Source organism: Quercus suber, unplaced genomic scaffold, assembly GCF_002906115.3.
Source record: "Quercus suber isolate HL8 unplaced genomic scaffold, Cork oak 2.0 scaffold_329, whole genome shotgun sequence".
In the NCBI taxonomy this organism is placed as follows: Eukaryota; Viridiplantae; Streptophyta; class Magnoliopsida; order Fagales; family Fagaceae; genus Quercus; species Quercus suber.
The window spans coordinates 144233-160873 of NW_027069782.1; the positions used below are offsets into that span (position 1 = coordinate 144233).

General features: G+C 36.9%; 1 protein-coding gene across 1 annotated transcript; it reads left to right on the forward strand.

Annotated features, from left to right (window-relative positions):
• Window positions 1-548: 548 nt before the first annotated feature.
• Window positions 549-12473, forward strand: LOC112026183 (protein PSK SIMULATOR 1). Its single transcript, XM_065783106.1, has 12 exons — window positions 549-1154; window positions 2038-2363; window positions 2499-2591; window positions 2693-2783; window positions 4025-4118; window positions 6135-6232; window positions 7834-7903; window positions 8386-8512; window positions 9792-10006; window positions 10214-10347; window positions 11853-11878; window positions 12024-12473. The coding sequence occupies exons 1-12, from the start codon at window positions 852-854 to the stop codon at window positions 12259-12261; spliced, it is 1815 nt and encodes a 604-aa protein (XP_065639178.1). The 5' UTR covers window positions 549-851; the 3' UTR covers window positions 12262-12473.
• The last annotated feature ends 4168 nt before the right edge of the window (window positions 12474-16641 follow it).

Here is a 16641-nt window from a genome sequence, read left to right on the forward strand (position 1 = left end):
TGGATCCGTGTCTATCACCAACACTATGCCGTCTTTAATAAGAAGTCAAAAGAAGGAAAGATAAAAATAAAAAATAATTTAGCCACCACCATTCGGTCCATTCCGAACTCAATAGGAAATTGTTTCCAAACTACCACGCGTCCATCACCAATTAAATAAAAAATCATACCTCTGCTGCATTTTCTACAAAATTTTTCACAAATTGAGAATTGCTGAGGTAGAAAATGACACCAGAAAAAAAAAATAATATTAAAGGTATAAATTTTTTTATAAAATATTTTATATATTATTATATTATTAATATGATGAGTAATTATTAGTAAATAAAAAAATAATATTAATAAGAAGTTCAAAAAAAATTAATAAAAATTTAATCACATCAACTGTTCATAAAAATATTAATATTGTGTGCGGTAATTAGTAAGTAAATTTTTTTTTTTGATAAAAATTAGTAAGTAAAAATAACGTGTAACTTAGCATTAAAAAATAAAAAATAAAAAATAAAAAGAGCATAGCAGCTGACATGTTTGAACATTGACTTTAGTTGTTCAGTGAGTCTCCAAGAAGCCAAGTCAGTATTCCGTGAAAACCCCCGCTTCTTCTTCTTCTTCTTCCTCTTCTTCTTCTTCTACACATACCCACCACCTAACACCAACCAATAATACCCATGAGCATTCCTTCTTTCCATGTCGCAATCATCATATATATATATTCGTTTTTTTAACTTGTTCATATTCAAACAAGAGTGTGGACTTTCAAACACGCACTTTCCTCCATCATCAAATTCCACCACCACCACCACCACCATCAACACCAACGCCTCTCCTTTTGTTTGGTGATCTTTGAGAGAAATGGGAGGTTTGTGTTCAAGGAGTTCAAAACATGACCATGGTCATAACAATAAATATGCTAAAACAAAAACTGGTTCAACAGCAACTGTGAAGAAGAACAATAGTAGTAATTTGACTAAGCTGCAGGTACAAGACTCGAAGCAGGAGGTACAACAGCCGATTGTTGTGCATTATGAGATAGATGGTACAGGTACAGGTGGTGCTGCAGCAACAGAAGATGATTTCTATGATGGGATTCCTCGCTACAACGCCGCCTCTCTCAAGTCAAGATCAATACGCTCTAAGCAAGCTGCTGTTGCTAAGGTACTTCTTCTATTTTCTTTTTTTCTTTTCTTTTTTGTTGCTATTTGTTGAATTCAACAATATGCCATCTGGGCTTTTCTGGATGTTAGATTTTTATTACCATTATGAAATAAAATGGGAAACACCAATAGAAATTTGTAGTGTTGGAAGGGTCGCTTCCAAGTAGCTTAACTGGAAAAGTCATTTGCTGTAGAGTCTCACTTGCACGAAAAAACGCAATCATCATAAACTAGACGCCATATTTTCAAAAAAACAAAAGATTTGTCAATGAGCTATATAGCTCAATTGGCGCCTATAAGTTTAAGGCCTATTGGGTGCGTGTGTAACTCATTAATAATAAAAGAAATTATTGAGTTGGAAAGGAAAAAAAGAAGAAAAAGAAAAAAGACTTATGTTTTTGGGGTTTAAATATGTCCTTTTTATGATGTCAATCATTCAATCATGCTTGTCGAAAAATTGTTGCTGCTTACATGCATCTGGTATGCATATTGCATTTTGGATAGTATTTTTCCCCAAACCGGTTGTGTAGCAACTTGAAAGACCATCCACTGTACTTTTAGTCACATGACTTGTTTAAATAATTATGTGATTTAATACATGTAAATTATCTTATAAGCCACCACATAATAGGTTGGAGGAATCTCCTCTAACTTGGTTTAGAGGAAAACTTTGTTCATTGCAAACATACAACCTGCTGGTTGTTGGCTTGTTGCTGTCTGCTGCTTTTGACTTCCTTTGCTATTAGAGCATACTTCAGAACTTTAAAAATAATAATCATAATAATAATTTATACATTTTGATTCCGTTTAGTTATTAAAGTTAACAAGATATTCTAATAACTTTCATAGTAGAAGAGCCTATAGTAAGTGCTGTAATATTTCAGGTCTCGGAGGTGAGTTCACGTTTAGGCAGGGCTGGAACTCTTGGGCTTGGGAAGGCGGCAGAGGTCTTGGACACACTTGGGAGTAGCATGACAAATTTGAATTCTGGGAGTGGTTTTGTTTCTGTAGTAGCAACTAAAGGAAATGAAATTGGAATTTTATCATTTGAGGTTGCAAACACTATTATGAAAGGACATAATCTTATGAAATCCCTATCAAAAAGAAGTATTAGGCAATTGAAAGAAGTGGTGCTTCCTTCGGATGGTGTGCAAAATTTAGTATCGGAAGATATGGATGAACTCCTACAGATTGTTGCGGCTGACAAGAGGTGGATACTGGATGAAGTGTCTAATGCTTATGATAGCCTTCCATTCTGTGGTTGATGTTGCTTTTAGTAGTTTCATTTTTCCATTTCTTTGTTTTCTTAAACTTTTATCTTAGAGAAATTATATTATGTTTATAGGGAGGAGTTGAAAGTATTTTCAGGGGAGGTGGTTCGCTTTGGAAATCGTTGCAAAGATGCTCAGTGGCATGAGCTGGACCGTTATTTTGAGAAGTATCATAAATTTCACTCACTTATTTGGTTTGGCTATGAAGTTCACTGTATATGTCAGATTGAAGCACTGGTCTTACTTGGTGACTTTCTGTTTTTTCCAGAATCAGCAGAAAGCTTACCCCTCAAAAGCAACTGAGGGACGAGGCAGATTCAGTGATGCAGCAACTGATGACATTGGTTCAGTCTACAGCTGTGAGTATCATCCTTTGTTTTACCAGGGAGAAAGCATTTTTGTTTGTTCAGAATGGATAATTGGCCTTTTTTGAATTAGAACAAATATTAAAGAAATTGGATGAATAAATTTTGGTTTCACATATCATTTGAATAATTTTGGAAAGCTAATCAGTGGCATAGAAAATTGGTTCATCTGTTGTAAATAGGTATTCTTAATTTGCAAGTATATGTGAAATGCAGTAACAGTTACAACGTTTTTGACAATCTTTATTATGTATTTTATATAACTTATATATTTTTCATTATTGGATTCAATAATTCTAGATCATAATTTGATCCTTAAGGAAGACAAGCAATGGCTATTGATCTGGCTACACTTGAGTTCTAGCATCTTAGATTCAAGTCTGATGATTTGGTGGATGATGGGTGGTTTGACAGGCCAGTTAAGGAGGAGGTAATTTTGACACAGAAATGAATAAGGAATTTAGGATAGAATTCAAGGTCCAGATAGATTTCTCTATTGGCTTCTGGCATGGTTTATGGTGGGGGAAGGCTCCTTTACAACTGTTTTTCCTTGAACTATGTGGCAATGGACAATGAAGCTATTGTTGGAGACTATATGCATTGTGTTGATGGAAGCCTTTGCTTTAGGCCTAGCCTCTCGAGTTGTGAGAGTATTTTTATTTATTAGGTTATGTGTACTTTGTCAAGGGTTTAATCCCTTTGTCCACTTTAGGGTGTGGTAGGGATTAGGGACCTCTAAAGCATGTTTTGGGCTTCATTGTATATCCTTTTTTTTTTGGCTAGTAAAATTCTTAACCAAACCCACCCCCCACCCCCCCCCCCAAAAAAAAAAAAAAAACTTTGTCAGTGGATGTTATTAAACAAAGGAAGTTAAAAACCTACCGCCTCTTAGGTGGATTGGACCAATTGGTACCTTCCAAGCACTTCTGTGCTTGGGGTACAAGGAGTGGAGGGGTTCAGGTTGTAGCATTAGGATTTCTAACCAATATAAAAAGTGAAAGAAGTTAAAATCTGTAAACATATTTGAGAAAAGTTACATTCTCTCTTCCTGCCTTGAGTAGGGTTTTATTACTTAAATATACTTTGATTTTTGCAGCTGCAATTGAAGGCCATAATGTAAGATCTTTGTGATTTTATTTGAGTCTCCAGATTATAAGAAATGTGTGTGCTTAGTGCCAAATTATTATTAGTTCAAATATTAAAGGAGAAAACTCTTATGTTTCTTTTGGTCTCAGGAATTATACCATGAAATGCATGGTTTGGATCGATTTGAGCAAGATTATCAGCGTAAGCGTCAAGAGGAGGATAAGTCACTTGCCAATCACAGAGGTGATTAAATTTCTGAGGTTTTTTATAATAAAAAAGTTTAAAATGCAGAATCTTATTTCGTGCAGAGACATATAATTTTTGTGATGTTACTGTTAAGAGTAGTAAATGCTGGGTTTCTAGGAAATGAAAATCTTCTTGAAATATTTTAGACTAAAATAGAAAAGTTTATTAGTATTTTTACATTGACTACCTTATGGAAAAAAAAAAAAAAAATCATTTTTTGGTGGTAAGAATTGGAAAAGAAACTTGCATTTGAATTGTAAATGTGTTTTAAAGAGACTGGAAAAGATGTACAGTAAGATTGCCTTTTGTCATTTTGACGCACTGTGCCTGTAGGGAGGGGGAAAAACATAAATGCAACAATTATAAACACCAAGCAAGTGAAATTTGAAAGCTATAATAATCAGCCAGAAAACCCCCAAACATTTAGCCAAACGGTAATTAAAGCTTAATGCAATAATTTGGAATGGAAAAAATCACCCTTACTAATTACTACTAGTACTGTGGGCAGTTTTTTGTAAACGGTAATGATACAGTATTTTGCATAGTATGGCCCTAATGTAGTACACAAAGGATTTCTGCTTTTATCAAATAATAGTTAGTGTAGGAAAAAAGAAAGAAAAAAAGTTTGTTCTTTTGTGCTGCTTCTTTTGGTAAAAGTTTTCAATGACTTGGAAAGCAAGGCGTATAGTAGATTGGGTCCATTAGGCACCTAGCGTGAATGGAACTTGCAATGAAAATGTCAATGTGTCCTAAAGAGATGGAGAATGATGTAAGGTAGGATTTTATTATTTGAAAAAGATTTGTTCCACTAAAAAAATGTTTTATTGCAAATGAGGATTCTTTACCATTTTGTTGGTCAGTGTGGTTTTTCTTTAGTTGACTTGTGCATAAATTTGGGTGGATACTCTATAATGAGTTGCCATGTTATTTGTTAAAATTATTGTTGGGGTTAATAGTGAGCTAGAAGAAAGAAAGAGAAAGCAGAAGCACATAAAAATTATTGTGGTTTGGTTTGATGGCCTATGTCCACAGTGAAATGCCCTCAACATCTACATATATGCTATTGTGAATTATTGTGTTGCAATGAACCCATGGGGTTTATATAAAGAGACTTAACCTTAGGAAATGGTGCAAGTTATAATGTGCAGTACAAATACAGCGGTACAAGTTATATAGGTACTTTGAACCCTGATATCTCTAACATTATTATCGATAACACCTATTGTTGGGACTGAACTATTTTGGATTGTTAATTTATATGATACCTATTGTTTTGCACTTCATAATATTTGTGGTTTAAAAGGGTAAAATGCACTAAGACCTCCTGTGCATGCTTGAAGGCTTTTATAGTCTAATAGTTAAGTTTAAAGGGACCAAGCATCAAAACTTAAAAATCTTTTTGAGACATGTTGTTTAAGAAAATTTCCAACTCCAACTCCCCCTTCCCACTCTAATGCATCCCCTTCTTCATCAGTCTTTTTTTAGTTTAATCTTATTTTGTTTAGTAGTTCCAGATCAGCTTTCCCCTCCCTTTTCTTTATCTTCTTCAATTTTCACTTTATTTTCCATATTCTTTTTTTCATCTACTGGGGTTCTTTAGAAGACAAAATCAACCACCTAAATTTAAAGGAAATAATTTTTTTTGTACGTGAACTCATATATGGCTAATGTCAAATAAACTTATTCTTAGTTCTAGGTTATGAGCAATTTACCTAGGATTTTAAACATAGTAAAAAAGTATTTTAACTTTTTTTCAGCCATTGTTAACTGCTTGTTTTATTCTTTTATCTTTTTCATGTTTCATTCGTTTTCAACACAAGATACATTTCCATTGCCAGTAGTATTTTTTATGGACAGTTGTATTAGAGAGTCTGGAGTATGATTTCAATCTGTTGAGTGCGCATGTTCACGTGCATCTGTGTAGATGAGTTATAATTCATTATGTAGTACGTTGGTTAAGTTATTAATTTACTAAATAGCAATCAGTTTTTAGAATCTTTCTTTATCATGTAGGCGACAGTGTTGCGATCATAAGAGGAGAAATGAAAAGCCAAAGAAAGCAAGTAAAAGTTTTAAAGAAAAAGTCCCTCTGGTCCAGAAGTATGGAAGAGGTAACTTTGTATTACTAGCTTAAATAGCTTTTCTGGAGACTGTTAACTGAATGTGTATGCCAAAATACTATTTTTATTGTCATGAACAATTCCTTTATTGGGTTATTTGGCCATTATATATCTGTTGGTGTTGCTAAGATACTCTTTGTAAGGGAATGTTTGCATTATTTTCATTTTAGACCAATTCCCGATCTTGACTTTCTTTTTTCACACTTTAAAAGAGGTCAAAGTTGTCATTTTCAACAACTATTATCTCCTTCCCTGTCCAAACCTGATCTGTATCTCTAAATCTCAGCTCCAGCAACCCATTCATAATTGAAGAAGACAATGTGCCATGAGTTATTGATGCAAGGAGCACCAAAGTCATTTAAGAAATTTTTTTTTTTTTAATTTAGTTTTTAATGTTGAGGGTCTTATGGGATTTAATTAGGTACTTTCCATATTGTTGTAATCCATGAACCCTATTAAACTGGTGCTCTTGTAATTGTTAAAGGCAATAGAATTTGATTAAGAAATTGATGACTTGAGAATATGTGCTCCTCTTTTGTTTGGTGGTGATGCCTAAGGTTTCCAGGCAGATTCTAGGTGGGGAAGTCTAGGGTTTGTCCTGTTTATCTCTTTTGTTCCTTGCTTATCTCTAATTATCCTATATTTTCCTGAATCAATTATAACTCAAATGGCCATTCCTCCTTCCTTAAAAGGGGTTGGAGGGTGAGTTCATGTGTTCAAATCCCATTGGGTGTGTAACTTACCAATTAAAAAAGAAAAAAATTTGAAGAAGAAATTGTGCAGAGGTCTCTCTAAAATACCCTTTCTCAGAGCACAAAATCCATAGAAGATAAAAGATCCAAATGTGTATGGTTTGAGCAGCAGTAACTGAAAGAGAGGAGTTAATTATGAAAGCAGAAATGTCCCTAAGATTCCACAATGTTTTAGAGATGTGCAGCATGAGACAATAGCTTGTAACAACTATTACTATGACTGAGAGGAAATGCCAGAGCAATGAGTAGACAAAACAGTTAATCAGAGGAGTGCATCAGAGAAAATGATGTCAGGTGATGGCACTAGAGAGTATTTATACTTAGGCAAACTAGTAGGAGGGAGAGAACAAGGAGCTGAGTTTCTTACAAGGACAGAGTCCACATGCAGAGGAGTCTGGTTGTGGAATGTCAGGGGTCACACCCCACAGCAATCATACAGGCCTGGTGCATTACATACGGGAAGGATCCATTAAAGGTGACAGAATACAAACACACACACGTTTTTTTTTTTTTTTTTTAGGGGGGGGTGGTGTGGGGAAGGGAAGGAAGATTGTGAGGAAAGTGAAATGAATTTAAAGACAGGACAGATTTAGATGCAAGATGGTAACTTTCGCCTAATGAAACCTAATAGAGAGTATTTAACAACATATTATATGTATGTATCTTTGCATGTTTCGTTGGTTGGTTGTAACCCTTTCTTTTTTCTGTAGTGCTTTTGATTTTTTTACCTCTCATGATTCAATGGCTTTTTTTTTCTTGTTAAAAAAAAAAAATTAGAAGAAGAAATAATTAGATAAAGCCGAAGAATTTGATTGAAAGGTACAATACTTTGGATTGCAGGTGATGGAGAAGCTTGTAGACATTGTCCAATTTTTACATTTTGAAATACATAATGCCTTTGGCAGTTCTGGTATGTATGCATTAATATCTTTAAATTATGTTTAAGCTTGCCTCACCTATTGTTTCATTTTAATCTCCTTTACCCTATGTTTGGATGGAGGAAGAGGGAGGGAGAGTAGGGGGAGTGGAATGTGGCTGAAAAATCCCTCCCTCCCTCTCCCTCTGTCCAAACATACCCTTAGGTAAGATGTTGTCCAAACCTCTGATACGTTTTCTGGAAAGTTGAGTTCTGCAAGCTTGAATTGGCAAAGAGAAAGAAAAACTGCAAATATTTTGCACAGATCCAATTACTATGAAGTTCCCTGAAAGCTGATTCAAAATTCAGAAATTTTATGAAAACGCCTCAATTTTTGAGCCATAGTTATCACCAGAGTATTCTAGCACAGACTCATATGATTTCTTGTTTTTAATAATCAGTTAAGCAATTAATATTTAGCAGCTAAAAGTTAGAACAGAAGTATTAATCATGATTCTATGTTCCACATTTTGCAGAAGGTTGTGAGCCAGCAGATGAATCTCCGAGCAGTCATCGAAGACTGGGACCTTCTGGCCTTTCATTGCATTATGCAAATATAGTGATCCAAATTGATACTCTCGTAAGTTGCCTGTTTCACATTCGGTAGTTTATTCCACCTTTTCTATTTTGAGTTTTCCTGAAAACATGATTAGTTTTGAGTTTATAAAGATGAGGTTAATTGTTGAAATTGATAATTTCTGATATCTGATGGGATATCTTACTAATGAAGGAAATGTTTTAAGTAATTTATAATGAATATTTAGGTACTGTTTTCAAAAAATTGAGAGATTGGATGAAGGGAAATTGTGAATTTTGATAGATGAAAATTTCTAATAAATTTATAAGTAGATCTGGGTACTGTTTCCCTGAAATTGAGAAATAAGTTCATAAGATGGAGAAAAAATGTGAATTGTGATAAAAGAATAAGTACATTTGCACTGTTAGGGTGTATGAATCTATCATGAGATGGGTAATAAAAAAGATCTTCCAAATCAAATCTAAGAATTTTGAGTGCATGCTTGAGGAAGGTGGTTCATGTTTATCTTGAGAATAATTGAAAAGGGAAGGGTTTTTATGTGATTGGTTGTGTTGGGAAAGATGGAGCTAAGTGGCTTCTGTTCACAGCGGATAGTTTTTTATTGCACAAAACTTAGGTACAATTCATTAGATGTTGTACCTTTGGTTCCCCAATTAAATGCAACAATGCAACCGTGTTGGTCAATGTAGCCACCCCACGGTGGGTTTTTGTTAAGTAAGCTTAGCCCCATGGGAGGGGGAAGGGGTGATTTAAACTAGTGACCTGCTTCATAAGATATGGTCCCTAACCAATTGTGCTACCTCTTGGGATACCATTGAAGAATTATTGGGGGCTAATCATGATATAATAAACAGAGCAGTAGACATTGAGCGGCTAATGGGTTTTCAGGTGAGAAGTGGAGACAAAGTATGGGGAATCTCTTATACCTCCTTTGCAGATGCTACATCATCTCTTTTTTGGAGCTGAGATTAACCATATAAGAGTTCTTCGTTGTATTCTACTCCTACTATGCTTTAAGCAACCATTGGCTAGAAGATGAACTTGGGGAAGAGTAAACGGATTCCAGTAGGGGATGTAAGAGGGGTGGAGGAAAAGGCCTGCTGGTTTGGTTGTAAGGTATTTATTTACATGTCTCCTTTGGGCTTATGGCTTGTGTCTTCTTTCAGGGCTAGATCTGTGTGGGATGCATTACTAGAAAACTCTAAGGAGGGTAGCAAAATCAACAAAAAGTCATGTCTCAAAGTGGGAGAATCACCCTAATTACAAGTTCTCTCTCCAATATGCATACAAACTTTATGTCTCCTTTCACTGTGCTAGTATTTTTGGATAATCTAAATAATGAAGGATTTTCTTTGGGGAAGAATTAGAGATGGCTACAAATGAGGCATTGAGAGCTTCTACAGTTGGTCTTTCCATGGAAAATTATTTGGCTGGCAAGGCTCCTCCAAAAGTTTTCTTCTTTTCTTGGGTTGCAGCTTGTAGGAAAATTCTTATGGTTGATAATTTGAGAAATAGATGGAAGATTATTGAAAATTGGTCCTATATTCCTAAGAAAAATGGTGAATTGGTGGATCATCGCTTTCACTAGTGCTCCCTCCCAGGGGACTTATGTTTGTTGGTATTTTTGTTGTCTGTCATTAGATGGGCTATGCTGGGCACAGTGATTGAACCTTTTCATTGTTGGAGTCCGAGTTTTGGGGGATGTTGGAGGTAAAGAGTTTGGATTTAGTACCTTTGTGTCTAATATGGACGATTTGGATGTAAAGGAATAAGAGGACTTTTGCAGGGATTGAACTGCCTCTCAATAGGATTAGCATTTGTTTTTGAGAACTTTATTCCAGTGGATGATACTGAAGGTGGCGTGCCTTCTTCTTTTCTGATATTTCAAGATTCTTCATCTGTATATTTATAATCTTTGGGGTACATTTTGTTTTTGGAACTAAGCAATCTCCATGGGACTCTAGTAGACTATGTGTGTACTTGCGCTCTCTGGTTATCTAAAAAATTCAATCGCTTATTCCACATCCACTCCCCCACCCCCACCCCTTTATTTACACACTGCAACATCTCCTGTTCTTCAGTTGTTAGCATAGGTGACTGGCCATTTGTTGGCATTTGCTTGGGCTGCTCAGTTGTCGTTGGTTGGGATTTACTGTTTGGGGACTTAATTGGTGGTCTCATACCACCACCATTTGTAACAGCCTTACTTCGGCTGATCAAATGGTGAAGCCATAATAATAAGTCAAGTACATAGGCTTCAGTTTTTTCCTTATCTGCATGGTGGAATGTCTCAATTCGAATCAAATCAGTCTGCACCACAGGCTTCCGGTTTACCTCAGAACTGTATGAGTGCAAAATCATATCTTATGAAACTAAATTAAAGAAAATTATGAATATTATCCATAATAAAAAGGAAACAGTAACAACTTATTAAGGAAAGGGGAAAAGAAGGTTATGATTTTTACTTACCCAGTGCCTGCCCACTCGCCAACCCAACCAAAACCATGATGGGCTCTGATATCATTAGACAAAAAGAGAAGCAATTAAACTAAGGCTATGAAAATTGTCACTAATAGGAGGCGTTGGCAGAAAAGCTGGCCATCTTACTTGGCTGTGTTTGTGGCAGTTGGAACAAGCCACTGCAAAGTCTTCTCCATTTCAGCTTTGATGTCTGTGACAGTGAGCTGCAGGAAAAAATCATAAGAAAATTTAATAGAGAAATTCTGTTCAAACTTCAAAGAACTGTTGTATGCAACGTAATTTGAAAGTAAGAGTTTATATATATATTCCCCCCCCCCCCCCCCCCGGCATTGAAATGGTCTACAGTTGATTTCTCAGTAGGTGCAGCATGGAGAGGGGGGGGGGGGTGGTGTTTGTGGAGATGAGTTACCTACTCAAAAGAGACTTAAATATCATGTCAAGGTAAAACAAAATACCACCAAATAAGATTATACCTCTTCTTTAACATGAAAAGATTGTAATTTGGAGCGTAAAGCGGATTTTATACTAGGTGGCAAGCTCTGGTATAATGCATCCTTTGTATTTTGAGCTACAGAACTTGACCGGAGTACCTGAATCCATCAAAGCTGACTAAATGAAAATCTTTATAACATTAGAAGTTTAGTGGCATAGAGACAGATTAACAAATTACAAGAGAAAACACTAAATAAAATCAGATGCCATTGGACTCAGTTTGGACAAGGCAGTTTGGCTAGTGGTCCAACCCTGCCCTTTATTAGTCAAGTAAATAAACCCATTTGATCAAAGAGCTGGAATGATGCAGCTGGATAAAGATGCAACAATAATTTGTTGGTTGACAGGCCTAATGATGCAGAGAAGGGGCAATCGCATATGCAAGATGAGTTTTCTGTAAAAAAGTAATCTGTCCTTTGAAATGCAATGCAGCCATCTTCCCTCAGTACTGATAGAAGGTTTCTTGATTCACCTCGTAGAATTTCGCTACCTATCACACACTTCCATTAACTTAATCTACCTTTGTGTGTGTGTGTGTGTGTTTTTTTTTTTTTTTTTTTTTTTTTTTGGGAAGGGGGGGGGGGGGGGGGGGGGGTGGAAAAGACTGACCCCAGGGATCAGTAAGAGTCAGGACTTCAATCATGGGAAGACCGAGTTAAAAAAGCAAAGCAGGCTGAGCAAGAGTTGTAACACCTCCCCAACAAGGGGAAGCAAGGAATTGTTGCCTCTTAAGAGGATTTCTTCTGGGCTTCCTCTCATTGTTCTTGGTGTTGAAAAGGAGCAGGCATTGGATGTCATCGACGCATTGGATGTCATCAACAGAGTGGACGTGCTTAGATAATTTACCAAGTATAAATCACCTTAAAGTTGAATGGAGTATAGTCATATATGGATAAAACAATCAGTCTGCTCATGTAAATGCATTGTATTATGCAGTGTACATGATATTTTTGAGTATATGTATACATTTCTTAGCATGATTTTAGGTCCTCAAACCTCAGTGTGTCTTGGGTAAAATTGACCTCTTCTTCTATAGGGATTTTTTATTTTTTATTTGTAAGTTTGTTATTCTTTTATTTTATTTGGAATATCCTTGGGTTTCCATGATGAATATCCAAAAAAAAAAAAAAATCTCATGGATCATGATAAAAGCAAACCACTGAAGAAAAGGCATTAAGTACTGATTGTTTTCTTGGTCCTTGAAATAATATCCAACAAGAAAACATGGGAGTGATAATATATACTAGGGTGTCAATTTGGGTTAGCATGTCGGGTTTGTGTCGTGTCGAGGTAGGGGTATTCAACTAAATGTCTCGACCCGAACTCGACCCATTTAATAATTATGTCATGATTTTTCGACCCTAACCTAACATGTTAATAAGGCGGACTGACTTGACCCAACCCACTTGACACATTTAATTAACAATCGAACTTTTTATATATGCTTCATAGAATTTTGGAATGCATTTTTCTTTTCCCTCCATTCCAGAGCAAGATTAACCCAGCCGCAGATGAGCCTTTGATTTATTTATTGCAAAATAGATGCTCAACTCACGGATTTGGCCATTAAATTTAACTAGTAAGTTATCCGTGCGATGCACGAATAATTTTGTAATATTTTATGTAAGATGGTTTTAGATAATATTGTGTATATATATTATAAAGAAAAAGTAAACTAAATTAGAGTAAAGAAACATATACATTTTAAGGTATTAAAAATTAGTTTAATAGCTTCATTGCATATTTGTATCCTTCTTAAGGTACGATTTTTTATTTATTTATTTATTTTTAAATCATGAAACCAAAAATAAATGCAAAAGAGTAACGGGACCATGAAAATTAACAAATTTGTGTTGTGTTCACATATTTCATACCATGAAATGAAAGTTTGTCCAACTCTCTGATCGTCTTCCCCTTATTGATAGTGCGACATTATGACATTGTTTGGACAAATGTGTATGCATGTGTCTTATAGATGATTTAAAATTGAACCATGGTAGAATATGACTTTACATTGTGCACCAAATACTCTCTCTACTTATATACCCAAAACAAACACTATCTAACCAAATTACCCACCCCTAATTTTAAAAAGAAAAAGGAAAAAAAAAAACCCCGTAGGGGTTTCAGTGTCTTGATGGTGTTGGGTAGCCTGTATAACAAAGGAGGTGACCCCTTAGCAACATAGTAGCATAAGTATTGTGAAAATTTATATGTTACAGATTATAGATACCAAAATCAATATGAAGGATGATTTACAACTTATTTACAGAACACAGACATGGCAGTAGGCACAGGCATATAACAGAGTAAATGTGCAACCATATGATGCCACTTTTTTTTTTTTTTTGGGAGAATCCATATGATGCCACTTTAATTATGCATTCACCAAATGAAGGTAGTTCTAAGAATGTTGATTTTTTGTGTTGTATGCTTGTATGCAGTAGAGGTGGGTTCAATGAGTTGAAAGCAAAGCTAAGCCAATCAAAATTAAGGTTGAAGTTGAAAAGAGAAATTAACAAAACAAAAAAACAAAGGTAAAAATTTGAGTTATAGTTATTATAGAATAACTGCTAAAGCTTATAAAAGGAGAGAATGGTAGACTGCTTGTCAGTGCAGCGATATCCTCATGAAGAATATACCAACCTCTTTACATTTAAAAGCGGAGGTTCATCTGGATACTTCTCTGTGTGTGAGAAAATCAAAGCTAGCTCAACTGCATCCCCCGTTGTCTATCAACCCCTTCTAGTTTTGTACGTCAGCAATGAGGAGGGTAATGACGATAGCATCATCGTGAGGGTGGTGGATTTTCTCTGCATCCTCGTCCGTGAAGGTGATCGTCTGCTCGTCCGTACTTTTCTCCTTGGCAATCGTCCGGAGAGTTGGACGTTTTGTACTGCTTTCAAGTACGCCTTCTTTGACTTGGACGACTGTCCTGTAGGACTCCCTCCAGGATGATCCTTATTTCTCCAGCGGTGGTCGTGATGTTTCCTCTACCTTCGCTTTCAACTTCTCATCCTTGTGATCTCGTCCAGGAAGTTCCTCAACTTTCCTTGCCTGATGAGATTTTCAATTTGCTGCTTCAATCAAACATTCATCTGTATCGTGCCCGTGATCCCTATGGAATCGACAATATTGTTTCGATTGCGTTTGTTGGGATCTCCCTTCTCTTCTCTGGCCACTTTAAGGAAGGTTCGTCTTTAATCATGCATTAGGACTTGCTCCAGTGGCACATTCAGAGGGGTACTGTTGACTTCGTGCTGAAGGGCCCTTTCTTTATCTCGTCTCTCTTGTCTTCCGTCCGTCCCCTCTTGGGACGAGGACCTTGCTCTGGCTGACGCGTTGTGTTGGCTTCAACTTTCTCAACTCTCTTCCTCTTCTTGGCTATGATAGCGTCCTCTGCATTCATGAAGTTCTGGGCCGAATGAACTAGCTCGGCCATAGTTTGAGGTGCTTGCTCATACAACTTATGTATAAATAGATCAGAATGAACGCCATTATAAAATGCTGCCAGGAGAAGTTGTCATCCACCGTCGTCCACCGCCAAGCACTGCCCTGTTGAAACGCGCGTGATGAAAAGACCGCAAACTCTCATTCTCCCTTGTTCTATCGGTAGCAAACTGATAGACGAGCGTTTGTGCCTTTGCCCTCCAATGAAATTGTTAACAACAATTTGCTCAGCTCCTCAAAGGACGCACTGTATTAGGAGGTATTTTGCTAAACACACCGCGCGCTGGTGGCCTCTTCAAAGTAGTAGGAAAAGCTCTGCCCACATTATGTTCGTCTGGAACTCCTTGGAGATGCATAGTTAGTACTTTAAGGTGGAGCAATTATGGTCAAAAGGATCTCTTGTCCCATCATAAGAGAATCTTGCAAAAGGAAGCTTATTGGCGTAGGGGTGCTTGATGGACGCATTTGAGGGCGGTAAGGCATGGGCATTGACGGACGGACCAAAGGGGAATCAGTTCTGTGGACCAAGTCTTCCACTCAGGGTGTTTTCCCATGTCCTCATTTCGTCCATTACCCTTCTCATTTGATCCATTTCTTTTTCCAAGTGAGGTACCTCCGTGAAACGGTACCTCTCGATTGATTGTCAGTCTCAACGTTCCTTTCCTCCTCTTGACTCTGTGCCTGTTCTCCAGCGTTCCGTTGATGAGGTTGTTTTTCTTAACTCCAGTTGCCTAACCAACTCTTGGTTCTGACGAGTTAGTTCCGCCATAGCGGCAGCCATGGATTGCACGTGTTGAAATGAGGGAGGTTGCATGGTAGGTGCTGACTGACGGTCTCGGTGAGGGTTACTAGAAGCGTCCCGACTATGTTGAGGGCCTGGACTCGTTGCTCTAGATCTTGTCCGAACCATTTCAACCCTTGATTGGAGAAAGACTAGAACTCAAAAACAACTCTTTCCCACAGACGGCGCCAACTGATACTTCCCAAGAAATTCTGATAGATTTAAAGGAATTCTAAGGAGTCAGTGGCTGGAATGTCTCCGGATGTTCTTGATCTAGTAAGATGAGTCCTGAGAAAACAAAGAAAGTCAGCAGAGAAGACCGGTTGTGGCGGCCTTTGATTCTCCGATGGTAAAGTTAGAAAACTGGAGGATAGGAAAACTGTGTTTTTATGTTTCTCAAGTTCTTTCCGGAGAAAGAATAGAAAAGAAGAAGATCCCTTACCTTTGCAGAGACAGGCCTTTATATAGCAGTAGAAATCAGTTACCTTACCAATCGTTGTAGAGTTTGGAGGATTCAGTGTATAACTTCCATAACTGCCACAAGGGTTACCTCTTCAGAAACTGTGTTGAGACTTAAGCGATGCAGCTTTTGGCTGAAAGGGTGCTTAGTCCGTCTGTGAATTGACCTCGTTCGTCATTAATGATGGACGAGGTCTAGCTCTCTATTATCCATCTCGTCCGTCATTACTGAAGGACGAGATATGCAGCCCGCTCGTCCTACACTGGACGAGCTTAAACGGGCATTGGTGGTAACGGAGGGACGAGGGTATTAAGCACAGCTGAGCATTGAGGTGGACGACCATACGGACGAGTGTTTGGACTTGGATGTTTTCTGGCACCATCAATATATATATATATATATATATCTCATTCAATAAATATAGAACTTCCCTTAAAAAAAAAAATTAATATGTTTATCATAATTAGGGAAATCCTAATGGGTAATTCACTTGAGCATATGTGAAAAGGCATATACATACCATAAATGGC